Below are 26,320 nucleotides of genomic sequence, written 5' to 3' on the forward strand. Positions count from 1 at the left end.
GAGCAGTTAAATAATTCTTTATTTGGGCGGGTTGGGGGAGGGCAGGGGTGGCTGGGCCTGGACCCCCACGGGGGGTGGCACCCAGAGCTCCTGCGGGTGGGCACGGGGGGATGGTCCCCCGCCGTGCTGGTCCTCCCTATTTGTGCGGTCGGGCCGAGGACACCCTCTGCAGGCAGTACTGAGTGACAGGCAGCGACAGGACCAGGCCGGTGGCGCGGCGTCCCATCCAGTAGAGGCCGTAGCCCAGCAGGCCCACGAAGGCGGCCTTCACGGCCAGCCGGGACACTCTGCCGGAGATGGACGGCGGGGGGACGCTGGGGAAGGGAGGGCGGGCTGGGCCTGGCTCGGGGGTGGGGGGCGTGCACACGTTCCCCCGGCCTGGCCGCCGCCCCCAGCCGGCTGCTCTGCGCTCGCGGGCATTACTCACGTCATGATCTCCTGGATGTTGAGGTCCGTGGTCCAGTTCTTCTCGATGCCCGGGACGTGGCCCATGCCCACGACGCCCACCACCACGGACGGGACGCACTTCCTGGGCTCCGCTGTGGGGGAAGGGACGCGTCAGCCCCGCCCGGCGGCCACCGGGCCACAGCGCCCCCGCCCGGCCGCCGCGGCGGTCACCGTCGGAGGAGCGCGGCAGCTCGAGGCGCCGGGCCGCCTGCCGCAGCATGTACGTCAGGTAGACGTCGCGCTCCGAGACGATGGTGCGGTGCAGGTCGGGGAACTCGCCGATCATCTCCGCCATCATCTGCTCCAGCAGGTCCTTCTGCTTACAGCGCTCCACGTCGTCCTTGCTGGGGGCAGAGGGCGCGCTGCCAGCCTCGTGTGGACGCGGCAGCCGGCAGGAGGCCGGCCGGCGCTGTTGACCCAGGGCAGGGACCTCCGCGCCCTTTGTGTTCGGGCTCACGGTGGAAGGAAGGGTGGGAAGGCCCTGTTTGCGGAGGCTTTAGCTCCTGACCGAGGGGGCCGGGCCGCTCTTCCTGGGTGGGGCTGCCCGCGGGAGGCCGAGGGGCCCTACCTGATGGGGTCTGACAGGAAGCACAGGCCCCAGGCCAGCTTCACCTTCTGCCAGAAGGACAACGCCGCGATGGCCCTCTTGAAGGTGACGGGGATGGGCCGGTCGCCCAGGTGGAACTTGCAGAAGGGCACCTTGCTGGCCTGGGCGGAGCCGGGTGTTGGCTGCGGGCACCTGAGCCCCGGGCAGCTCCTGGGCACCCCTCCTCCCGGCTGGACCCAGGCCCACCTCCTTGAAGGCCTCCCTGAACTCGCCACCGGGAGCCATGCCCAGCTGCTCAGTGATGTGGGCCGACACTTTCAGCAGCAGCATCTGCATGAGTCCGGACATGACCCCGTTCTGCAGGGGAGGGGCCGGTGGTCAGTGGCCACGTGGGCACAGAGCACAGGTTTCCCCAGCAGCGAGGGGAGGCCCCACCTACGCTCCGGGGCTGAGCGAGGGCTGTGGACAGGTGCCGCATCCACAGCGGATGCCCCTTCCCTCCTGCCCCTCCAGCCCAGACCCCAACTCCTCTGTCCGTGTCCCCCCGGGGGGCCCATGTCCCTGTGGGAGATGTACAGGGGTGGGGGAAGGCCAGCCAGCACCCTGAGACCAAGCCCTCCCCTTTGCCGAGCTCCCGGGGTTTCCCGTCCGGCTCTTCCCCAGGGGGCTGAAGCTCCCCCGCCCCACCTCCCTAGTCTGAAACCCAACACAGGCGCGCCCCTCTCCCGCCCCAGGCCAAGTCCCCTGGGCGCCTCTGCACGGACTGGACGGCCTTGTGCTCACAGGCGGGAGGAGCAGCTGCCTGGGGGGGCACCCAGCCCGGGCCCTGACGCCGCACCTGCCTCACGGCCTGCTGTAGCTTCTCCAGACTGATGTCCCTGGCCTCCTGGAGCAGCGCGCTCTCGTCCATCTTCAGCATGGACACGCGGTACTGGCAGAGCTCCACGACCACCACGTCAGGCTGCACTTCCCGGATGGTCTGCAAGGGACGAGCCAGCTCAGCCTGGTGCCCCGGGCCCAGCACGGACCCCGACCCTGTCCCCGCAGGCATAGGCCACCTCGGCTGCCGCGCTGACGACACATTTCTTTAAATGACCGAGGAAAGCGACACAACAGGTCTGCTCGCTGCTGAACAGAAAAGTGCACGAGGCCACGAGGGCTCTGCGGTATCCGAAAGCCCCTTTCTGGGGGCGCGGGCGTCACGCAGGAGGTGGCGGCGGCTCACGGGACAGGGCTGCTCGGCCGAGGCCAGCCCCGCGTGCCGGGCCTCACCTTCACCACGTCCTTCTTGCTGTCGTCACTGAAGTGGGCCGTGCCCACCACGTACACCCTGCTCCCGTCCTCGGCCACCAGCTCGGTCACCGTGCGCGGCAGGCTGGGCCGCTCTCGCCGCCGCCTCAGCTTCATCTCCAGGAGGAGGGTCAGCGCGTCCGCGTCGGCTGCAAGGACGGCGCGTCAGGTGGGGTGCGGCACACTGGCAGCCAGAGCACCCCGTTCTCAGGGCTGAGCCACGCGCGGAGCCCAGATACGCACAGGGGCACGCGTCCCCGAGGGGGAGCCCCAGCCGTCCAAGCGTCCACGGCATCTCGAAGCACTGAGCCCCCCACCCCAGTGAAGGGGCTCCTGATGGGGCTCCAAAGCCCCTGCCTGTGCTCCAGAGCCCCTCAGAGACCCCCAGCCTGGGGCTGGCCCAGGCCACTATCCGCCAGACTCAGGTCACCCAGGTCCGAGCCCCTTCTGGCCAGGGAGCTGCCCCGCCCCCTAGCCCGGAATGATCTCAGGGAGCACGCACACAGGTTCTGGGATTCTCCAGAAAGCACCCTGGGCACCACCTCTGAAGCCCCCACTGTCACAACAGGTTCCGTGTCAGCCTGCAGAGGGAAGGGGAACGTTTCAGTCAGGGTGCCCACCCTCCTGGGGGCCTGGGCTCAGGGCACCACGTGTCCCCAGGGGCCCACCAAGGACTTGTGCCGTTGCTCCGTGAGCTGCGCACGCCCCAGCATTCACACCTCTCTGTGACAACCGCCTTGTACGCAGCCCGCCCCAGGCTCCCTGGCCCGAGCTCCCCCTTGGCTGACCCAGAAACACCCCGGGAAACCACACGCACAGAAGCAGCCAGTGATCCCAGGCTGCCACGCTGAGGGGGCACCCACACTCCGTCGAGCAGCTGGCTGGACCCTGAGCCCGAGGTTGTACAGGAACCCCCCCTACCCCCGCCACCGCGTCTGGTCCAGGCCTCTGACCTCCTGGGATGGCTGCTTCTCCTCCCCCTCCATGGCTGGGGAGTGGCTCCTGCACCGACGAGCGAAGCCTGAGGAGACAGAGGAAGCACGTTCGCACCTGGAACCCCAGGGCTGCACACAGGGCTCAGTCTGTTTTGAAAGAACTGTAGGTGGGATCGCAGCCTCTGCCCTCCCAGACATTTTGACACCTGTCTCCCTCCAGCTGTGCAGGTCCGGGGTCCCGCTGGCTGAGCACAGGGACAGAGACGCCGGGACTGCCCTGGCCAGTGACCTGGGGGTCTTCCGTGTCACCAAGGACACAGAACTGCCACAGACGATGGTCCACCCAGACCTCCAGGGCCAAGGGGATCAGGGGCCTGAGGCCTGTGTCAGGCCATGGGGTTCTGGCCACCCTGGGAGACGGCCACACCGGCAACGCAGACTTCAGCCCCGCTTCCCCGAGATGCTGCGGGCAAGCTCAAGGCCGGGTCTGAGTGCAGAGGTGGCCGGCACAGCTCAGGGAGGCGCCCCTGGGGAAGGGTGGCGCGTGTGACTGCCGCCTGTCTGGTCAAGAAGCCACTCCAACTTGCCGAAAGCCTGGCGTGCTGTCGTGTTTGGCTCCAGAGTCAGCCTCCGCCACACGTGCACTAGTGGACGGAAGGACCGGGGTCCTGGGACGCGCACCCGCAGAGCGCCGCAGACCTGGGGGGCTGTGCGGTGCTCCCACTGCCCTGCCCTGCCTCTCGCCATTTCATGAGAGGAAGGAAGGGCACGTGGCAAAGTAAGGACCTGCGTCAGGTCCTCCCCCGCCCCACGCTGTCATCACACGGCTGTGGGGAGCACAGACAGGGCCCTGTTCCGCGGCCGCCACCGCCAGCATCTCGCAGCTCCCCATCCGGCCCTTTCCTCCTCCGCAGCGGGAGGGACCTGCCACCTGCGCATGCAGCTCAGTGACAGGACGGGGCTCCCTCCGATTTGACCAAACCCCTGATCTGGTGTCCAGGGACACCGGGACAGGCCCTGGACCCGACCTAAGGATGGCCAGGTTCTTGCAAGAAATACAGTCACAGCAAGGGTCAGAGAGAGGACCTGGCTTAGGGCCAGAGGAAGCAGCGGGGCCCCGCGGGAGGCAGGTCAGCAGAGAAGGGCGGCTGGGGGGGGGGCCCACTCCGCGCACTCTTCCCTGAGCACCTCCTGTCCAGGACCCCCAAAGCCCCCTCTTCCCACTTTACAGATCAGAGCTCTCCGCCCGCCCGGCAAGGCGCCCGCGGGAGGGCGAACGGGCGGCGGGCCAAGGCGGAGGGCGGGGCCGAGCGGCGCTGGGCCTGCCCCTGCTCAGGCTCCCCAGCCGGCCCAGAAAGGCCCTCAGTCCGGCTTACGCAACAGAGCAAACAGTTCCTACTTCCAAGCGGCACAAGGCTGCCCAAGGGCCCAGGAAACTTAAGAAAACATCCCGTGCGCTGCAGGGAGGCTCCCGGAACGGCCAGCAAATGGGAGGCCACCACGTCGCTGTCCCTCTGGCGGGTGCGGTGGGGGGAGGTCTGGGGCACCGCCTCACCCGCCTCCGGCGGCCCCGCCCTCTGAAGCTCAGGAGGAGGCCCCTGGCCGGCAGCGGACAGGCCTTTCTGGGCGTGGGTCCCGCATCCTGAGGGCCGGGGGTGCGGGTGGCGGACAAGCCCGTCGGGCCTAAAGCCCAGCCTTGAGCCCGGGACGGCTGACCCGTGCACCACAGTGCCAACACGCGGGTCCCTTCGAGCTGTTCCCCTCGCGGCAGCTGCGACCCAGCACTGGGAGCCGGAACTGCTCAGGCAGGAAGGCCACCGGGGCCCCCTCAGCACCAAGAGTCCCATCTGAGAAGCCTCTGTCCCCGATGGCCGCACCACACACTTCCCAATTCTCTGGTTTCTCTCGACTTCAGAGGCAGGGTCCCCAGCAACACCCTCGCAGGGTGTCATTTCAGGGGCTGTCAACGTCCCCTCCACTCCCAAACACACAAGTTAAAGACTTTGGCTGGGCCTGAGCCCTCCCCAGCTGCGAGGAGGGAAGCAAGACCCCCACCCCCAGCCCTGAGTCCAGCCCCCATTGCCCGGCACCCGCCAGGGGCTGCAGGGAGCGTCCACAACCCTCCTGGCTTCCTGCCACACTCTCTGGATCCACAGGTCCCCCCAGTCCCACCAATGCATGCCCCGGTGACACCCTTGAGGGGAGACACCTGTGCCCCCTTCTAAATCCAGACCCCAGCGGGTAGCCCTGCTCCTGGGCCATGGCCCAGCCACCACGGAACCTGGCACAAAGCGGGAAGCGCCTTCTGCCGGATCCGGCGGCTACTCACGGCCCCCGACCAGCCGCCACTGCCAAGCAGCGCTGCCACGGACATGTCCGGTGGCCGGATGCCCCAACCGTGCTGCAGGGGACGGCCTGCGTTTGGCCAGATCTCAGGCCAGCCACTGGGTGCGGCCTGGCCCCAGTGAGGGCCCTCCAGCCTGCTAGGACTGAGCTCCCGCCTCGAGGATGGAGGTGGTCAGAGCCGTCACCCAGCCGCCCCATCTGTCTGCTCCCAGCTAAAGACCCATGCCACGACGCAGATTTCACTTCAGCTCCTGACCGTAGACCTCTGCAGGCTTCCTCCTGGGTGGGGAGGAGCAAACCTCACGGGGCAGTAAAAGAACCAGCAGTCTGGTTTCAGGGGACAACGGAACACGAGTCCTCCTAGGCTGTCTCCTCATCTGTAGAGGGACACACCGTGATCTGGCTCTGGAAATCGTAATCCTGCGCACAGATGACAGCAGCAGAATCACCACAAGCTTCCAGGAAAACAAACTCCAAAGTGGTGGGAGTTCCCAAAAGCCCTAGGAGGCCCCACCTTGTCCAGTACTCCAGGAAAGGGACCTACAGGAAGAGCCCCCCACACACTAGGGACCCACCGGGGGGCACAGCCCTGTGACACCAACCAGAGTAGCATGTTAAGTTGTTCCGCACGGGATGACATTATTAGCATCTGAAAGTTTTGCCGGGCGTCCATGTCAGTGTACCAGATGGTTCGGTGGCGTGGCAGACGGCAGGCTCCTGCCGGCCCCAGGCAGCTCGCGGACCCTCTCCTGGGTTCCACTGCTATGCACTGAACTGCGCCCCCCAACATTCACATACTGAAGCCCTAATCCCCAGGTGATGGCGTTTAGAGATGGGGCCCCATGATGATATTAGGGCCCTTATGAGATCTGGCCGTGTGAGAACACAGCGAGCGAGAAGACAGCCATCCGCAAGCCAGGAAGAAAACGTCCTCACCAGCAACCAAGCCCAGCACCTCCACCCCGGCCTCCCGGCCTCCAGAGCTGTCAAAGAGTCCGCTATTTAAGCCCCACCTTTGGGGTTTGTTATGGCAAGCTGAGACACCCTTCTCTGCCCCCCTTGCCCCTCTAAAAACTGGAAGGCCACACACTGCCTCCCAGATCCCAGACTCCTTCTCGGTGTGTCCAAGACCTGACCAGCACCAAATGGGGCCCCCGGAAAAGCCTGTATCTCCCCATCAACCCACTAGGCTTGCTCAGAAAGTCAAAGGTCCCAAACCGGAGAGACCGGTGGGCTGCAGAAATAAATGTGCCGCTGGGAGACAGCAGGATGTGGCCAAAGCCCCGACCTCCCCTCTGCCCCCACTTCTTAAGTCGGGGCACCCCTGGCCACCGGAGAGCCTCCTGGGTCCAGCAGCACCCGCTTTATGGAGGCAGAGTTTGGGATTGGGATAGAGGACATATGCCAGCTTGTATCTGCGCTGGAGGCCTGAACGGCTCCTTTACCAGCACACCCGGCTGACTCTCCTGGAGCCTGGCCACTGCCCAGGGCTGGGCCCCCGCACTGACCACCATCGCAGGGCGCTGTGTAGGGGTCTGCCCACTCACCCTGCCAGGCCCTCTCCTGGCAGCCTCAGACACCACGGCACGAGGGCCATTCTGCGAGACTGACCCGTGGTCCCCGGTCAAGGATCCCCTCCAGCCGCACTGCGAAGGGCTGAGCAGGGGCAAAAGGGGCCGAAGACCCAGAGAGCGCGGAGCCTGCCCCGGGGGGCGGGGCGCCTGGCGGCCGCACACCTCCCTCTCCAGGGCACCCCAAGCCGGCGGGATTCCGCCTGGAAACCACCCAACCCGCTCGTGAGGCGCCAGGACCTCCGAGCGGAGCCCCTGGCGGCTCCCGAGACGCCCACGTCCCGGCAGCCTCGCCCCGGAGAGTTTCCGCGGACGCGCCCGCGCGGCACTTGGCGGCACAGAAGTTCCACCTCCGCGCGCGGCTGCGTGGAAACAAAGTGCGGCTGTCGCAGGCCCCGAAGTTCGGCCGCGCGCGCCGCGGGACAGCCCGCCGCACTCCGCCGGACGCAGCCCCGCTCGCCCAGCCTGAAGGGCAGAGGCCGCCGGCGCTCGGGAAGCGCCCGGGGTCTCCGGGGGGAGAGGCCGCGGCCCCCGGCCAGCCCCAGCGGAGCCCGCCAGCCATCTCCCCGCGCCCTGTCCCCAGCAGCGCCGGCCGCCGGCCCTGCCCCGCGCGCCCTCGGGACAGGCCTGGGCGGACTCTTCCAGCCGCAGACCCCGCGCTGGGGGCTGACTGGACCTGGCCCAGAGCGAGGTGGCCCGCGACCCCGGCCGCGACCCGACCCAGACCCCTGCCCGCCAGCCGGGGCCCGCGCCGCGCAGCGTACCGAGGCGGGGCGGCGCTCCTCAGCCGGCCTCCATGCGGCCAGTCGCCCCACCGGACGGGGCGGACCGGGGCCGGGACCGGGGGCGGGTGCGGCCGGACGGGCAGGGGCCGGGGGCGGGCGGCGCGCGGCATGCTGGGAAGCGCAGTTCCACGCGCCGCCCGTCGGCTCCGTAGGCGCGCTCTGTCTGCGCCTCCGGACTACACTTCCCAGAGGTCCGCGCGCGAGCGCCCGCGGACTACACTTCCCAGGGGCCATGCGCGAGCGCCCGCGGACTACACTTCCCAGGGGGCCGCGCGCGAGAAAGCCCCCCCCCCCCCCCCCCCCCCCCCCCCCCCCCCCCCCCGGCGCCGCCGGCTTTAGGAGGAAGGAGGCGACCGTGGAGCCGTGAGTTCGAGTCCCCGGCCCTGCGTGGCAGCCCGGCAGCCTTGCAGAGCACTCTTAAATTCTCTGAGCGCCGCTCCCAGTCTGCAAAAGGGAAGGTGTTCGCACGACGTCCACGGAGACGCTTTGTGTCAATCGCCCACGAAAGGGGCAGTCCGTAGTGGGATGGGGTGCGGAGGGCGCCCACGTGACTCCACCTGGGTCGGGGGTGTCGAGACTCCCGCGCGCCGGCGCCCCGGCCATTCCTCAACTTGGTAGGTGCAGTCCCCTGGGAGGCAGGCCCCAGTGGTCCTGCTGCCGACCAGGCTGAGACCTGGACCCCAAACCCCGGAGGGGTGCTCGGGGGCTAGTCTCGGGACTGGCGGACTCCGGCGAGCCTGCAGCCACCGGCCCGAGCCTGCAGCCACCGGCCCGCTGCCAGCGGAGGGGTCCCAACCGCCCCTCGTCGTCCCCATTTGGCCAAGAGGGCGGCGGGGCGTGGGAGGGGGACTCCCAGTGCCCACGACCACCCCCAGTGGGGTGTCCCGAGGCCGCCTCCCTCTCCTCCCCAGTGCAGTGCCCCCACGGCCGGGGCCCTGGAGGGGGCCAGGGCGCTGCTGCCCTCGCCGGGGCCCTCCTCCGTCCTCAAAGGGTGGCTGTGGGGCTGGGCACCCTGCGGCTGGGGGGGTGCTGATGGCTTGCCTGCTGGCGAAGCAGACCCCCAACTGTCCCCTGCCCCCAGCCAGTTCCACTGACGCCTGTGACCACCTCCGGCCATAGGACAAGCCAGGCTGGATGGGGGCTGCTGCAGGGACTGCCTGGAGCAGGCTGCAGCCCCTCAGTCTGGAGCTACCTGGGAGTGAGGGGTTAGGCCAGTCCAGCCCCTCCCCTCCTCTGCGGGTCTGGACTGGCCTGACCCTGCTGGGACCATCCGCCAGCACTAGAGCTGGGCACTGGGCTGCCCCTCGGTTTCCAGGATGAGAGGGCTTGGTGACTTGTAGGGTTCCCAGGTTCCCATGTTCTTTGACAGTGGTGGTCCTGGGGTCCGGCTGGTGGGGGAGATGATCCGCAGTCCCTCTTGCTGGCAGGCTGGGTGCTGGCAGGTTGGGTGCTGGCAGGCTGGGTGCTGGCAGGCTGGGTGCTGGCAGGCTGGGCTGTTTGCCCGCTGAGCTCTGTGCAAGAGCCTGAGTGTGGGGCCTCCAGGCAGGTGCTTCCGGGCCAGGCTCGCTGCCCACCTCCCTCCTACGGCTTCTCGGTCCCGAAAGGGCCCAGCTGGCCTCAGGGTGGCCTCTGTCCTCCTTGGTGCACGCTCCTTCTCTCCAGTTACCTTTCTGTCCCTCTGCCGGCTCAGGTCGTTTCTGCGTCCCAACCCTTAGGCTCCCTTCCCTGGAGAGCACAGGTGTCTGCCAGGCGGCGCGCGGTGGATCTGGAGTGAGTCTGGGGGCCACGCCCACACGGCGCTGGCAAGGCAGGAAGAGGCCCGCGTTCCAGTCTTGCCTGTGTGGGAGCCTCTCCTTTTCTGGGACCGGGAGAGTTGCCCCCAGCCGCTACAGGGCCCTGGCTAGAGGGAAGGGGTGAGGAGAGGGGAGGTGGTGTGGGGGGCCTTCAGCCCGACACCAGAGACGATGGGGCGGCCCGCACTCACGGGCTAAGGCGGCAGCCTTGGCACCTGCAGCGAGAGCTTGGCGGCTACGGGATGATGACTGGGGCGCTTCTCTTCCCCAGCGAACCAGGGCTCGGCCCAGGAGGAGGGCACTGCGCGTGCTCCGAAGGACAGAACTCTGGGGTGAGCGTTGCTCTGCAGTGTCCTGCTGGGCCTTGGCCCAGGGCACAGGTGGCCGGTAGCCTGGCAGAGCTGTCTCCCCAGAGACACGGAGGGGGCTGCGCTGGGGGCCTCTGCGGCAGGCGTGCGCTCACCGGACTCAGACTTGTGTGCGTGAACATTGCTCAGCCCGAGGTCCCGTGCTCACTGGCAGGAGGAAGGGTGCGTGAGGTGTGGCCCGGGCAGCCGACGCCCCTGCTGGGCTCTGGGACCCTCTCACTGTGAGTGCTGTCAATGGGGTACCGGGGCAGGAATGACCTGTGTGGGGCCCAGCGGAGCTCTGCAAGTGGATGGGCAGGGTGGGGAGGTGAGGGTGGCCTTGGGCGGCTGGGGAGGCTGGGCCGGACTCCAGCCCCACCCAGGTAGCGGCAGGGGGGCCGTGGCATGAGCTGCTGCCCGAGTCCAGCATGACCGGAGTGCCCTGGGTGGGCACAGCCACTCTGCTCAGAGGGTTAGGGAGCCCGCCGACAGGGTGGGACCAAGGTGGGCGGGGGGCGCTGCTGAGGGACCAGGGGCTTCTCCCACTTTGCACAACTGGCCACAGGCCACACGTGGGCACGTGGGGTCCCTTCCTGGACACTGAAAATGGTGAGGGCCGACCCAAGGGGCAGTGGACTTCCCAGCCTGGGAGCTGCCAGGAGGTGTCCCGGCTCAGGTGAGGCTGCGAGCTCTCTGGGGACAGGGCGTACCAATGACGCCTTTTTATTTTCTGTTTTGACCTTGGGCCAAGTGGGCACTGGAAGGTTGGCCCCTCCCAGGGCTAATTCCTAAAAACAACAAACTCCCATGTGCCCACCAGCCGACCTGGGGCCCTGGCCGCTCACCCCTCTGTGGGGCTCGAGGCCTCGGGGCCTCCCTCACCCGCCCCAACCCCCAGGGCAGGTGCCCCACAACCAGGGAGCCCGGAGCCCGCGGACGGTATTCATGCGAGCCAGTCCTCGGCCTGTTCCCCTGCCTTGTCCGTTCCTTCCCGTGGAAACCACAGGAAAGGCTCCTGCCCTCGTCCCCTCCCGCTCTGCCTCCTGGTGCTTCCCCCAGGGGCCCCCAGCCCGGGCACGGCCTGCCCCCCACTCCTGGGGCTGTGAGGGATGAGCTAGCTTCCCGACGGCAGCTGTCTCCTGGTCGCAGGCCTCCGCAGCCCCGAGTGATAATAAAACCACATTTAAAACCCATGGAGGGATACGGTCCCTTGTCTGTGTCCCTGTAGAATGACCCAGCTCCGGGGAAGGTCGGCCTGCCCAGTTCTGGGCACCACGGAGATTCCGGGGCCTAGGCTGGGCAGGTTCCCTGTGTAGTACAGCCCATGGGCCCGTGCCCGTCTCAGCAGGCCCCCTACAACGGGAGGGCAGCCCTCCCTGGCTCTAGGGTCCACAGGTCTCTGGCCTGGCTGTCCTAGCTACCTGGCTCCAAGGAGAGCATGTCAGGTTCTGGGGGTCACCAGCCGGGGACCGAAGGCCAGGTGGTCCCCGGTGTACCCGGAAGACTAGCTTCATCCCACCCAAGTCCTGGGCCCAGTGAGGAAGGCCTCCTGCCCCAGGTCCGTGGAGCAGAGGGGGCCCCCCCAAACCACATCAAAGGGAACTCCTCCAGGAAGGGTTCTTGGTGTCCCTGTCCCCCTAAGTGCAGCCAGCAGGCCCCTGTCCCCACACATTTGATGGAGGGGTCAGTCTCCTGGGGGCTCCCGCCTTTGCCTCTGCTGAGTGTGTGAGTGCAGGGAGGGCAGGGCTCACCTGATCTGCCCCATAGGCCCGGAATGAGAGCCTCGGAGTCAGATGTCATGGCAGGTCAACCGCAAGGGACAGCCATGTGCTCCTGCCTCAGGGTGGGTACAGCAGGGCCCCCAAGGTGACCAGGAAGCAGCTCGTCCAGACGCAGGAAGACCAGCCAGAGCACCGGCCTCCCGCAGGACGGACCACGCGGGACTCAGGCTGTATCAGAATAATATTTATTGATCTGCTCGGTGCTACCTTGTTAATACTGTCACGTTGTCACCGTGGCTGAGGTAATAGGGACAGACCCTCCGCGCCAGCCCCGGGTGCCCACGGGAAGCCACGTGGGGCCTCGGTTGGGGGGCTGGTGGCCTGGGTGGGGGGACATGGTTATTGCGTTGGATTCCTTGCCTTGCACGCAGGTGTCGACACCGCCTCAGCCCCGTGCCCGATCACACCCCCGTGCGTCCACGCTCACGCCCACTCACACACACATCCATGCACGCTGGCGTCCTCGTCCTCTCGGTCACGCACCCATGCACACCGCCCTGTGCCTGGCAGCGCGCACACTCGGTAGTTACAGTGATCATAGTAAAGCAGAGTACAGGCAGGTCGGGAGACAGGGAGAAAGTGCATGTCGGTCTGATGGAGGGGGCCCCGGCACCTCCCAGTGCAGGAGCGAGCCCTGAGCACGGCCCCTGGGGCACAGCGAGGCCTGGTGGTGGGATCACCCCCAGCTTCCTTTCAGACTCAGGACCAGAGCTGTCCTGCTTCAGCCTGGGCCCAAGACAGAATTGACTAAAAAAATAAACTCTTCACCTCGCAACCGAGTGCCTGATTGGGGGTGGGGGGGGCGGCTCCAGGCCTTTCTGGCTGGTTGGGGGGGGGGGCTCCGCCCGGCTCAAGGCCAGCCCTCGGCCCATCCAGCACGCCAGCGATGCTGTCTTGGGGGCCGGGTGGGCCAGGTGTCAGCCCTGTGGCATGCGGACAGGAGGCCAGGAGGGGCGGGCAGTGCTGGGTGAAGCAGAGGCCCCGTCCACGTTGGGCTGGGGTCAGCGGCGCTCCCTGGGCACGCGGAGGGGACGGTGGTGGCCCGGGCAGCCCCGTTCCTCAGAACTCCACGGTACTCACTACCGTCCTCGGCTCGTCGAACGTGGCGATGAGGATCTGCTGCGGGGGGGGGATGGCAATGAGGCTGCCCACGTCCGGGGCAGCGCGGGGACCCCCGTCCTCCTCTTCCCGGGCTTCGTACAGCGTGCCAATGTGCAGTAGCGGGTGCGTGGCGTTGCGGCTCAGGATGGCGAGGGGGTCGGCTTTGCCCAGACTGGCTGGCGACAGAGGGGCCGTGGTGGGGGCCGCTGGGGGCGAGCAGACGTGAAATGGGCCCCCGGAAGGAAGCGTGGCCCGGGCTGGCTCTGCTGGGTACAGGATCTCCTTCTCAGGGAGCGGAGTGTCTGCAAACGGCCGAGGACAGGGGCAGGTCACACCCTACAGGTTGCCCACCTCTTCCCCCCGTGCCTGCCCCCTCTCTCGGACCCTGCCTGGCAGAGGCTGGTCACCGAGGACCCCGCTCGGCCTCAGGCCCCCCAGGCGCTGTGGGAGGGCTTGATTCTCCCTCCTCCTGCCTCAGCCACATGGGGCTGCCCCAAGACCCTCTCTGCAGGCTCCAACCCGCGTGGGCCAAACCTCCCACCGCCTCAGGAGCAGCAGGGCCTATTTCCAGAACCTTCTCTAGAGCCTGAACAACCTCCTGTCATGTCCCCTCGGGCCCTCCTGCTAGCGCTCCTCCTGTCTGCTGGGCAGGGCCCCTCACGCCTGCCTTCTGCCCCAAGGCCGGCCCCCTGGCCGCCCAGCCCCCTCTTCCACCCAGCTGCTCCCCCTCCCCACCCCCCCGCCCCGCACACACGGTTCCCAGATGCCCGGTCTGCAGAGAACCGCGCGGGGAGGCGGGAGGCGGGGGGCTGCCTTCCCCGGGGCCGGGGGTCCCCAGCCGCCTACCTTTGGTGGGTGCTGCGGCCAAGCCCAGCGCGCACTCCTCCGCCTGGGACAGGAAACCCCCTTCCTGGCTCCGGGAGGCGGGCAGGGCGGCGGCGGGCACGGCCTCGGGCTTGGCCTTCTTGGTGCCCAGGATGTAGGGGTGCACGTCCAGGGAGAAGTGGCGCGCGTGCTTCTTGTCGGGCGCCGGCCCCGCGTCGGCCCCGCCGCCCTTGTAGTGGTGCGCGGCGCGCGCGCCCGCGTCCAGCAGCGGCGCGATCAGCGTGTCCGTGGCCGTCTTGCGGCGCACGGGCTTGGGCTTGTCGGCCTTGCTGTTGTCCACGCGCATGATGGCCAGCGGCTCCTTGAAGGGCTGTGGCAGCGGGTTGCCCGTGGGGATCCACTTCATCTTCCTGCGCGGCCGCTTGACGACGGGCGGCTCGGCGGCGCCGTCGGGCTCGGCGGGGTTGGCGCTGGGGTCGGCCGTCTGCACCCCCGCGTCGCGCACGGTGGGCGTGGCGTCGTGGTTGGACTGGGCCAGCGCGGCCAGCAGCTGCCGCACCACGTTGTCGTACATGAGGTCGCTCTCGTTGGTGATGAAGTCCAGCCGGTTGAGCGACTTGATGTGGTCGCGGTTCTCGTTGCAGAACATGGCCAGGATGTTGATGTCGCAGAACTGGGAGCGGCGCCACTGCCGGCGCGTCTTGATGCCCACCTTGTGCAGCTTGTCGAAGATGAAGTTGCTCTTGCGGAAGATGAACAGGTGGATGAGGTTGACGAGGATGATGAGGTTCATGGCGCACAGCAGCACGATGTCCACGCCCGCCACGATGCGCTGCAGCTGCACGGACGGCAGTTTGCAGTTGACGCGCACCGCGGGGCCGCCGCCCGCCGGCCCGTCGGGGGACGCGCCCAGCGCGCACGTGAACTCGTTCTGCTTCTGCGTGGCGTAGTAGGTGCACAGGTAGGAGATGGGCGCCACGCTGAGCAGCAGGATGAGCAGGTGCCGCGCCAGGTACAGCTTGGCCAGAAAGTTGCTGCGGCCGCGGCGCTCCAGGTACTTCTCGAACAGGTTCTGCTCGGGGCTCTTCTCCTTCTCGGCGTTCTCGATGATCTCGCGCCGCTCGCGCTCCGTGATGCCAGGCCCCTTGGACTGGATCTGCTTTTCGATCTTGGGGGCACGGCCCTCAGCGGCGCGGTGGTAGCAGTTGTCGATCTCCTGCAGCAGGAAGTTGAGCTCGGAGGTGAGGCGGGTGGAGGCCAGGAACTCCCAGCCCAGCGCCGGCACATACATGATGGCCGCGAAGGCCAGCAGCGAGTAGGGCAGCAGCTTGTGCTCAAACAGTGACGGCCACAGGCTGGCGTCCACGCCGGGCAGTGCGTCCCGCAGCTCCGTCCAGCAGTAGCCGCGAGCATACAGCGCCTGGTCGCGAGTGAAGTTGTGCGGCGTGTAGCAGTAAATGGGCTCCTCTGAGGGCAGAGAGGACACTCGGGCTGGGGCACTGGGGCGCTGGGGAGGGGGCGGGGGGGACGCACCAGACACACCAGGGACGGCTGTTCCCCCAGCAGAAACGCCCGGGTCCCAGGAGATGCACGGTCCCCTGTATGACTGACTGTGGTGGCTGGGTGTGGGGTCTCACCCTGGAGACCCCCGCACATACAGCGGCTGGCCGGGGCACAGGGTGGGGGTACAGCCCCCCAGGGACTGACCTGCACTGCAAGCCTGGAGTCCCTCTCTCTATGTGTACAGTCTGCGTGCATGTGGGGGACACCCAGTCCCACAGGGGAGGCGGCCGGGCCAGGCCACTCCACACACCTACCCGCCCTGGGGCTGCTCTGCCGGGGGGGCTCTGTCTTCAGGAGGGTGGAAGGCCTGGTCAGTCCCTACCTGGCCAGAGGCAGTTACGGTGGCGCAAAAGTGGGTCCTGCCTGCCCTTGAGGGGTATGGGGTGTCTCTCCCAGACCCACTGTCCTGGAGAAGAGCAGACCCAGGAGTCCTGGGTGCTGGGTGGGCCCAGATGGTGACCTGGACTCGGACAGGAAGCCCTCCCCAGGACGGCAGGGTCGACACCAGGAACGGTGGAGACCTTCCAAGTTGCAGGAAAAAAGGCCGTCACTGAACTTTCCAGACGACGATGGGCACAAAGCAAGAGCCAGAGAACGTGTCTGGAGCTATGCTGGGCTTTGAACACTTCTCCAAAGGGTAAGACTTGGCAGGCTTGGAGCTGTCCCTCTGCCGCACCGGCCCCCATGTTCACGGCCCCAAAAGCCTGGCCACGCTGCCGCCAGGCCAGCCGGAGCCCCTCTCACCGCAGAGGCCAGGGGTCAGCGGCCCTCCTACAGGCTTTGGCTGGTGGGATCCTAGCCCCAGACTGGGCTCATGTCCCCCCCGCCGCTGAGAGGTGCAGACCCTTTTCAAACTCCAGGGCCCTAACAGACGTCCACACAGGGCTGCCCAAGCCGTCACGTGCTAATACACAGAACCTTACACAGACTCTGCAAGGGGGATTAGGTGAGGGCTGGGGTGAGGGGATGATCCTGGATCACTGGGTGGCCCCAATGTGATCACAGGGGTCCTGGAGGGGGGTGAGAGAGTCAAGGATGTGAGGGAGAAAGTAGAGGCCACTGGGCTAGGCCGGAAGGAGGAGGACGCCCACAAGCCAGGGAGCACAGGGTCTTTAGAAACCGGAAAAGGTGAACAGCAGGGCCTCCAGGAGCCTCCAGAAGCAGCTAGGCCCTCCCGAGCCCCACGCGCTCGCCTGTAACGCCCACCAGGCTTCTGAGCCGCAGAACTCTAGGGCCATGTGTTATTTTGAGCCCCTGAGTTTGTGGTCACTCAGCGCACCAGGCGGGAGCTAACACAGGGTGGCCGGCCCCGGGACAGCTGCCTCCTCTGCCGAGACCCTGTCCTGCCCCCTTAACAGATGTTCTCCCACGGTGCTGGGGGCCCTGCGGGGGTGGGACCCCCACGCAGGAGGGAGGGTGAGACCCTCAGAGGCTGCAGGCCAGGGTCAGGGGGACTTGGCCCCCGAGACGTGCAGCACCCCTCCCCAGAGAGCAGGCAGCCTCTCTGGCTCCCCGGGCCCTCCGAGAACTCGGCACAGGCCCTGAAGCCCACGTGCGCCAGGCCCCATGGGGCGGAGCACCTACCTTCTCCCCTCTGCGGACACCTACATGCCCCCAGGCTAGAGAGGCACCCAGGACACGTGGGGCCCAGCTACCTGGCTCCTTTAAGAAAAAGCAGCTGGCCGCTCCCTGTGCGGGGCTGGAGGACATCTGCGGAACCCGACGACCCATCGGGGCGGCCTCTCGGTCCACTGCTGAGTGGGTTGGCACAGTGAGGGGTCTGCTCGTGGCAACCCTGGCCAGGAAACACGGGAGTCTTCCTGCGTCCGCTGCCCTCCAGACGGGGAGTTTTAGGCTAGGGGCCAGTGCTGCCTCGTCGGCTGCTCACCCCAACTCTGTAGCCAGTACGCGTTTACCATCGTGTCCTGGATGAGCAAATCAGGGTGCAGAGAGTGGGTCTCCCCCTGCTGCAGGGGTCCCCTTGCAGCGAGGACCCGAGTAAGGGTGGGGGGTGGGGTGAGTGTCACAGCCCCTGGCTCCAAGCCAGGTCCTAGCAGCTGGGGCGTGGGTCCCTCCGGCAGTGGCAGGGCACACTGGCCTGTGCCCCGGGGCTGGGGCGTCAGCGATGGAGGCCGGAGTGTTGGATGGAGCACTGCGGGGGGCCGGGGGTGTTGGATGGAGGCGGCTCTGGTGCCCTTTGAGGGTCAGCACTTCTGACCTCGCTTCCTTCTCGCACCCTCACCGGAGCTGTCCGCATGTGTCAGCATGTCAGGAGGCCCTCCCCAGTTCAGCCTGTGGACGCATGGTTCCCCCCCGCACCCCTCCTGTCCTCGGGTCTGGGGAAGGGGCTGGGGATGCTTCTGCGTTCTGTCTGAAGCACCGAGAGACAGCTCACTGCGTACACCCGCTCAGCGTCCTGTGTCCTGTCCTGCCTTGAACCCTAATCTAGGTCCCTGAGGGGAGTGGGGCAGCCCTCCTGTGTTCTGTGACCTAGGACAAGGGTCCCTCAGGCATACGCAGGTGCTGAGGCAGGTGTGTTCGACGGACATGCAGCACGGCCCAGGACGCCAGGCAGCAGCGGCCAGCCTGCCCACCACTGCTCAGAAAGCCTGCCTTGTCCATGCGGGCACAGGCATGTCCCCGTGCAAGCACAGGTCGGTACGGGGGCTCCGTGGGGGGCAGGCCTGCACAGGAAGGCCCAGGGAGCTACCAGGACTGGTGATGAAGGGTGAACTCGGGAGACCCTGGCAGCCCAGGCCTGACCGGGGATGAAGAGGTGCTGAGGGTCCATGTGGGGTGAGCTGGACTCAGGACAGCATGAGAACGGAGGCCCTGTCCCTGGGGGGGGGGTCACCTGAGGATGACAGTCCTGAGCCTGCCCCACCGTGCACGTCCGTAGTGGGTAGAATTGTGTTCTCCGCAAAGGACGTTGAAGTCCCAACCCCGGGTACCTGTAACTATGACCTTGTTGGGGAACGTGACCCTGAGAAGGTCACACCGGGCGCACACTGGGTGCACCGGGGGCCTCGGTAGGTGAGGTGTCCTCGCTGTGCACTCAGCAGGGAGGCTGCTTGGGACACGCTCTCTCCCTCCGCCTCCCCGCTGGGCGCGCCTCACCCTCTCTCTCTCAATTAAATACATCTTAAAAAAAGAGAGAGATAAGGTCCCATTGGAGTAGGAGCCCCAAGCCAATGGCTGGTGGCCTAGTAAGAAGAGGGAATCTGGAGCACGTGCCCAGGGAGAGGGCGCCCATGCCGAGAGGCAAGCGGAGACGGGGTGAGACAGCCCCGGAAGCTGGAGCGGCAGGAGGGACCCTCCCCGAGCCTCTGCGAGAGAGGCCCCACCCACACCTTGTTTTGGACGTGCCATCTCCAGACCATGACAGTTGAGTCAACTAGTTACAGTCATCTCAGAAACCCGACACACCTATGTGACCTGAGAGACACTGTGGGTCACACCTGCCCCTGCATCGTGCTGCCCCGGCCCTGGGAGCGCGTCCTGTCCCAGGAGTGTCTGAGTGTCCGGGCACTCGTGTCCGAAAAGAGAAACTGCAGAGGCCCCCCAGTCTCTGATCAGGTGGCCTGCACATGGCCACCGCAGGTCTGTCGGGTTCCCAGGTCATAGGGACCCCTAAAAATCGAGCCCTTTGTGAAAGAGCCAATGCAGAGTTGGAGAATGTCTGCCGGTGTCACTCGGGGACAGCCCTCCTCAAGGGCTGCACAGGGACCCCTGCCCCCTCTGCCACGGACACGCACCTCTGGCCCTCAAGCCTGGCCCGAAGGCCCGCGGGGGGTCTCCCTGGACCCGCCAGATCTGGGTGGGCCACCGCCCACCTCTCCCCGCCCAGCTCCGCTCCTTAGGGAGGCCACTCTTCTGTCACCTTGCTCCCGGTGCCTCCCAGGCTGCCTCGCCCGGGGTCACTTGTGGGGAGGTCCTCCTGGCGCCCCCACGTCTGTCAGCTTAAGGTCTCAGCCTCTCGCAGCGTCCACCGCACTGGTTCCTGTCACTGCCCTATCCCGCCTGCGTGGGCCTCCTGGTTGGCCAGGTGGGTTCGCTGCCCAGCCCCCGGGGGAGGCTCGGCCTGGCCTCAGGGTCCTGCCGCAAACCTTCTGGGCTCTCAGTGCCCGGAGCAAGGCCGCCCCCTGAAGCTGACCAGACCCCGCCGGGTCCCAGGGCCCCTCCCTGCCGGTCCTGCCGCTCTGGCTCTGCCCGCAGCCGGCGCTCTGACAGCCTTTGGCTTCAGCTGTAATAGCCTGTTCTGGTCCCCACCTGGCCACTCCTCCTGCCCTCAGAGCCGGCCCACTCCCCCTCCTGGTCTCTCCTGCCAGACCCAAGTCTCATTTGTGCCTGAGACCACCAGGGCCGGGCCGGGTCCGCCCGGGCTCACGGGGAGCGCGGGGAAAGTAAAAACAATACATGGGAGGAGAGGGGGGTCAGAGGCAGCCCCAGGCGACCGGCGGCACATGCAGCGATGCGGGGAGGGCGGCGGTGGCTGCGGATCTGCGGGGAGACCCCCGGGGCGCCGCCAACACCGCGAGGCCCCGGAGGGATGCCGGCGCGGGGACTCGGGGAGCGCCCGGCGCCCGACACCTGCGGACGCGCCCCCAGCCTCACCTGCGAAGTTCTTGGTGAATACCAGGGTGACCAGCAGGATGGGGACGAGCACGGTGCCGATGGTGACCACGCGGTCGAAGGGCAGCTCGAGCTTGAGCTGCAGCAGCAGCGCGGCCAACGCGCCCGCCTTGTCGTCCTGCGCGCCGGGCAGGATCAGCTCGCGCAGCTTCTCCCCGGCCAGCAGCGCCGTCGCCATGTCCGCGGACTGCTCCAGGAGGTGGTGCATGGGGGGCGGGGGCGCGGCCCGGGGGCGCGGGCGCGGGCGGGGCCGCGGGGCGGGGGGCGCTGGGGCGGGGCCGCGGGGCCGGGGGCGCGGGCGGGGAGCGCCGGCCGGGGGGCGCCGGGGAGGGGCGGCGGGGACGCGGGGACGGATGGGGGGCGCCGGGCGGCAGGGGAGGGTGGCGAGGGTGCGGGGGGCGCCGGGCCGGCGCGGGGGTGGGGGACGCTCCGCCGCCGCCCCTGCGGGCAGGGGTCGGACCGCCCGCGCCCCGCCGCCCCCGCCTCGGCTGCAGCCCTGGCGGGGCCTGGCGCGTCCCTGCGGCGGGGGCGGCGGCTGCTGTCCCTGGCTGGGGCCGGGGCCCCGCTCCCACCGCGGGGAGGGGGCTGTTTACCTGCGGCGACCGGCTGCGTGGCTCCGCCCCCTCCCCCCCACCCCGCCACGCAGATGCGGCGCCGGCGATGACTTTGCAAAAAATATTTAAATTAAATAAAATGAATTAACAATGACTGGCCCCTCCTCCTCTTCCTCGGGTTGGGGAGAGGGTGGGAGAGGCCGAGCGGGGCCCCCTCGCCGGCTCGCGGTCGCGGGAGCCGCCCCGGCGAGGAGGGGTCTCCTCGTCCCGCCTCCTGGCGCCTGCACCGCTTCCCGGCCCGGAGCCTGGACACCGCGTGGGCGCTGGGACGCACGCGGGGCACTGGCACCCCCCCCCCCAGGGTTTGGGGCAGCGGCCCGAGGACACTGCGGGGCGTCTTTCCCATCACCCAGCGCCGGAGCCCCCGCACATCACTTCCCGCGCCCCGCTTCCTCCTCTGCCCTGCACCGCCTCCCCGCCGCACGTCTCATTCACTCCTCCCTTTGCCTCGTTTGACCGACACGCTGGGGGCCGGCCTGTGCCAGCCCCCGGGGTAGGCTCTGGGGGGCTGGTGCGCCCGGCCTGGCCTCCCCGCCACCTTCCCGACCTCCATCCGCTCCATCCCCACGCCCGGCCGTGCCCGCCGGCGCCCTCTGGACAACCGCGCGCACTTCTGCTGGGCTTGGTCTGCAGCGCTGAGCGCAGGCGCCACCGTCAACCCCGCTGCCGCCAGGACCCTCTGTGGCTCATCATGTTTTCCTTTTCTTCACGGCTTGTCCCCTTGCCACTATTATGGGACATACACGTGCCGTCTTTGTGAAGTGTTTAGTGTGGCTGCAGTTTTAACTTCATGCAGTAACTCCGTGTCTGGGGCACAGGTATTTACAGGTTCTGAGCCCCTGGGGTGAGCCTCCACCCCTCGCCATTCTTCACCTTTCTCAAGGGTCTTCATGAGATTCGCAGGTGCTTCTGAACCGACGCCCAGCCCTGGCTTCCAGCACGTTTTATTTGTCTACTACTTACTGACACAGCTGGGCTGCCAATTTCCCAGCCCTCAGATAACCCAGCAGCTCCCCAGATGACCCAGAGTCCCTCTGCACAACCCAGCTGTCCCCCAGAAGACGTAGACCCCACATAATCCAGACAACCCAGCTCCCTCCAAACCCAGCAGCCCTCAGATAACTCAGCCACAGCCCCCAAAGCCCAGACAGCCCCCAGATAATCCAGACACTTCCCAGCTGTCCCAGATGCCCCACCCAGATAATGGCATGGACGTCCCTAAGGCCCTTTGGGACCTCCCAGAGTGGTGCCACTGGGGGGACCTTCTGTGTTGCTTTCCAGAAAGGCTGGACCACAGCCCTACCATGAAAACGAGGTTCTGTCCCCATAACGTCCCCAGCTCTTGGCATCATCTGCTTTCTGGCAACTGCCACCCTAAGGGCAATGTCGCTTCAGTGTTCTCAGTCCGCCTTTTCTGGTTCCCTGTGGGTTTACTGCCTCTTCAAGCCCCTGCACACTGAGAGGTCCTGTTGCTGGTTCACGTGCAGGTCCTGGACTTACAGCAGCTGCTCTGTTAATCTGCTTATAGGCTCCTTCAAGTCCTCCTGTCTGTTGGGTTTGTCCATGGAGTCTGGATAGAAATCCTTAATTTTGATGTAGTCAGATGATGTAGTTGTGTTTACCCCAGTGGTTAGTGGTTTTCTTTGCCACGTCACGAAGGCAGCCCGGTGCCCCTCTAGGGTCAGGATGCCGTGCCCCCCACACTCATTCTTCCGTCGACTCAAGCAGACGCGTCGAAATGAGCTTCGTTTCTGCGTTGAGGTGAATTGGTTGGTGATCTGTAACGTGGAGATTCCAGGAGACGACTGGGCCAGATCGCCAGCCCTGCCAACCCCACAGGTGGCGTTACTCACCCAGCAGTCACACCTTGAGCTGGAAGACCATGCGTGGAGGTAGAAATGCAGCTTAGTTTTTCTCCGTAGAACAAGGGGTCTTTCCCCGCCACTGTTGACCAAGCAGCATACCGTCTCTTAGACCCCCAGGTGCGGCTGGCATGTCTGCAGTGGGTTTGTCCTTGCCGCGGCTTTGCAGTGCACACGCGTGGGCGGGCGGACAGGTGCCCCTCTCATCTTGTGCAGTAGAGCCAGGCGTTCCTAACCTTTACTTTCCACACGCGCTTTACAGAGGCGTGGTCAGGGTTCCTCCTGTCCAGCCTGGCCATGTGAGTGCATGTGGATCCCAACGGACACCCTGAAAAGGCCGCTCGGTTGTGCTTCCATATGGGGATACTTACGATGTGCTGGGAAGGAACAGCTTGAAACGATGAGAAGAAAAGTGGCAGGTAAGCTAAAACACGTAGCCCACAACGTCCACGTCTCCTTCGGGGGTCTGCAAGCACCAAGGTGAGACCCAGCGCAGGCCACACCTCCTGCAGGAGCCACTTAGCTCGCTTCCCCAGGGGTCCACGCTGGTCTGGGCAGCTCAACCTCCTTTTGAGGGCAGACCCCCATGCACTTTCATCCGGTGCTTAGCAGAGCCTCCTGGCCACTGGGGTGGCCTCCCACCCTCCTGCCTGCTCTGGGCCCAGCCGGGCTGCATGGGATGCCTCTTGCTCTTGGTGTCCCAGTGCCCCGCATCCCCTCCAGAACGACCCCACCTGGTCTCCCGTCACCTGACACAACTCTGGCCCACTGGTGAGGAGTACCTTGCCCTGGGACACCCAGCCCAGGTCTTCAGTGACTTTGGGACCCTGACTGCTGTCATCCTGGTGTTTGGTGGGGACTGTCTCTCCATGACGTGACCCGCACCTGCTTCGTCCTGCAAGCCAGGGCGGCGTCCAGTCTCCCCGAGCGGGGCCGGCTGGGCTGTGCGCACGGATGAGCAGGTTTGGCTGCAGGTGTACTGGCCACTCTGGGGTGGTGACAGGTTCCCGTGACACAGTGTGAGCAGGAACGAGGGGACAGTGCTGGGACGACGGTGACAGGGAGGCAAGTGTGGCCATTCAGTGGGGGGGAGCAGGGGTGGAACACATCATGTGAGCTCTGGCAACAGTGGCTGCCCCGCCAGGCCTTTCTGGGGACCTCCTGGTCCCTGCTTGCTGTGCGAGAAGGCCTGCCCTCCAACCGTCGCTCTGGAGAGGACACAGAGCACAGGGAGGGGTGGGGTGTGGGGGACAGAAGGGAGGACAAAGGTCATGCGAGAGCGCAGTGGGGTTTCAGCCAAGAGGGGGGCAGGGGACCTGACCACTGAGGCCCTAGCCACTGTGCACGAGGCTGCTAAGGGCGCCTGCCCTGGGGCCACCGTGTACGAGGCCAAGAGCAGACGTTTCTTGAACAGCAAGGACAGAATTTTCTCGCATCTCGACAGCTTCATCACCTGGCTGACCCCAGGGCCAGGCGTGAGGGGTCTGCAGTCAGTGGAGTCCCGTCCTCAAGCATGGGGGCCAGCATGGGTTCTGGGCTGGGCCAACGGAGCCTCAGTGTCCCCATCTGTACCCAGGAAGGCCTCTTGTGTTGGCAGCAGTGACAAAGCGCTCGCTAGTGCCCTGGGGAGCGGGGGTGGGGTCAGTGTCACAGGGCGCACTAGGGTCCTGGGTTGGGGGCCCTCTCTGCCTTGTCCCTCCTCACGATGCCCCTGTCCTCTGCAGGACCCACAGGAAGTCCTCTAGGACAGCACCAGGTGGCGGCTCTGGCCAGGCCATTAGGTTTGTGTCAGGAGCTGCTTGTGCTCCCTCTTCCTGCCCTGCCGCTCCCCCTTCCTGCCCTGCCACCAGCCCCTCCTCCCCCGACTCGCCCACCACTCTGGCTGGTGGGGATGGTGGGGAGGGCACGGGTCCTTGCACAGGCCCAGGGGCCAGGGACGGCCTGTGCAGACAGGGAGCCCTGTGCCCTGCCGAGCCCAGAGGCCCCAGCTCTCCTGCTGCCGCCGTCACCTGAAGTTCTTGGTGACTTCACGCCTGGTGACCGTTTGTACCGGAGGTCTGCCGCCCTGCGAGGCCAGGGAGCACAGAACTCCCAGGGACCCACCCAGGGTTCCCAGCCCTTCACTGTCAGGCCCTGGCCGCTTCTGCAGGGCGGTTGTCCAAGACCCAGAGAAGGGGCCTGGGCCCCACGTGTCTGCCCCTTCCCCTTTAGCCACTCGACAGCACGAGCAGCGCGGGTCAGGAGCCTGTGCACCCACAGCCCCTTTCCGTGACCGCTCTGGGCAGTACCGTGAGCCCGGAAGTGCCCCAAGTCAATTCTGGGACAAGTCACCGTTGCCCCCGAGGCCCGGCTTCTGCTCCCTCCCTGTGGAGATGGCCCTGGGGGCACACAGTGAGCCGGTCGGTCACTCACACCAGCTGCCTTCCAAGCGCGTGACAGCCCTCCCAGCTCTCCCACGGCCGTCAAGAAGCGGGTGTGCCGGGTGGCTTCTGGTCAGGCGACCCCCAGTCCTAAGTCACACTTGCTCTTGGCGCACTCAGGAGCACCGAGGGTTCCAGAACCAGCACCACTGAGCAGCTCCCAGGGTACCTTCCCCAGGGCCTGGGCCAAAGCTGGGGAAAGACACGCAGAGCCCTGCTGAATACTCGGCACGTCCAGACCCTGGGTGTGAACAAGGGTCTTCTGGGCCCTGCAGGCACGTGAATCACGCCCACAGAACCCCGTGTCTGCACACGTTGGGGGGGGACCTGCCTGGGGCCCAGACCTGCAGAGACAGAGGAGGTTCCCACCTGCCCAGAAAGGGCTGATGCCACGAGGCAGTCTCCCCAACTGTGAAGTGGGGCCCACTGGAGTGGAGGTGAGCACCCCCCAGAAGGCCCAGCCCGGAGCCCGCGCTGCTGGCCTCTGGTGGCAAAGACTCAGGGACCTGCTGGCCTGGGCAGGGTGGCTGAGTGGGGTCCACACCACCCCGTGGCTCCCTTGTCATGTCTGGTGCCACATGCTTCATCCTCAGAGCCACCGGCTTCATGTCCTGGGGGGCGGGGAGGGCTCTGCCTGGGCCTCCACATTCCGCAAGCAGCCCGCCACCCTGGCTGCCTTCCTGGAGGAAGCGGTCATGGGTTCCAAACACATGTGGGGACCCAGAGCCTCAGTAAGGAGCACTGCAGCCACACAGGGCCACGTGTCTGGGCAGCGGCCTGTCTTCCCGTGGAGTCAAGAGCCTCTGTGCCCCAGGGTCTGCTTCTTGTGGTTGGCGAAGGTGTGCCTGGGCTTCTCCCCGGCCAGGGCTTGACCGGCCCCCGCACAGGCTGCTGCAGAAGCTTCCCACCCCACCGAGAGCACAGCCGGCGACGCGGCCCCTTTACCGGGCGCCCGGGTATTCCCGCCCCCATGCCTGGTGCTGTTCACAGAGAACAGTCCCCAGCCAGCCCTCCCTGGAAACCGGTCCCCGAGGATGTGCACAGACGGCCCCCCCCAGCTGCTCCACGGTTCCAGGGGAGCAGGACGCTGACCCCAGTTCCGTGTGGCCGCCCGTCCCCACGTGGAGCCCCTACGGAGAACCCAGGCTTTACGCGGCTGACGCTGGCCCAAGGGGCTGGAGAACGCATGGCAGCCTGCAGGGGTCCGAGGCCATGGGAAAGCATAATGGCCTCCCCGTGTCCGGTGCGCCTGGAGGTGGAAAGCCACGCTGGGTGTCTCATGTGAGCATTTATTTGGGTGACGGGTTCAGGTACCTGCCCCGCGGCAGGAAAGGGCTGGTGCAGAGAACAGACCAGGCTCTGTCTGACCCCACGGGCCCCACACTCCTGGCTGAGGCTGGGACACAAGGCACGTGGCAGGGTTCCCAGCCCAGAAGGGAGGACAGCAGATGTCTGGGATGC

The 26,320-nt window shown here is 66.8% G+C and overlaps 2 protein-coding genes across 6 annotated transcripts; both read right to left on the bottom strand.

Moving 5' to 3' along the window:
* Position 1: 1 nt before the first annotated feature.
* LOC111157590 (TraB domain containing) lies at positions 2-7,963 on the bottom strand. Of its 5 annotated transcripts, none has more exons than XM_022519131.1 (9): positions 3,238-3,716; positions 2,787-2,865; positions 2,267-2,433; positions 1,833-1,973; positions 1,241-1,351; positions 1,016-1,176; positions 619-791; positions 428-539; positions 2-314 (listed from the first exon to the last, which is right to left on the bottom strand). In XM_022519131.1, exons 1-9 carry the CDS (start codon positions 3,415-3,417, stop codon positions 137-139), a joined length of 1,302 nt encoding a protein of 433 aa, XP_022374839.1. In that variant the 5' UTR covers positions 3,418-3,716; the 3' UTR covers positions 2-136. The 5 variants fall into 5 exon arrangements, with proteins under 5 accessions (XP_022374839.1, XP_022374841.1, XP_022374840.1 ...); XM_022519133.1 differs by having other exon boundaries at positions 2-287; positions 1,016-1,155; positions 3,238-3,711; XM_022519132.1 differs by having other exon boundaries at positions 1,016-1,155; positions 3,238-3,709.
* Positions 7,964-12,901: 4,938 nt separating this feature from the next.
* Positions 12,902-20,171, bottom strand: LOC111157706 (pannexin 2). Its single transcript, XM_022519341.1, has 3 exons — positions 19,946-20,171; positions 13,790-15,235; positions 12,902-13,245 (listed from the first exon to the last, which is right to left on the bottom strand). The coding sequence occupies exons 1-3, from the start codon at positions 20,169-20,171 to the stop codon at positions 12,902-12,904; spliced, it is 2,016 nt and encodes a 671-aa protein (XP_022375049.1).
* Positions 20,172-26,320: the final 6,149 nt, after the last annotated feature.

Source organism: Enhydra lutris, unplaced genomic scaffold (genome assembly GCF_002288905.1).
Source record: "Enhydra lutris kenyoni isolate GAN:26980312 unplaced genomic scaffold, ASM228890v2 scaffoldscaffold55, whole genome shotgun sequence".
Classification (NCBI taxonomy): Eukaryota; Metazoa; Chordata; class Mammalia; order Carnivora; family Mustelidae; genus Enhydra; species Enhydra lutris.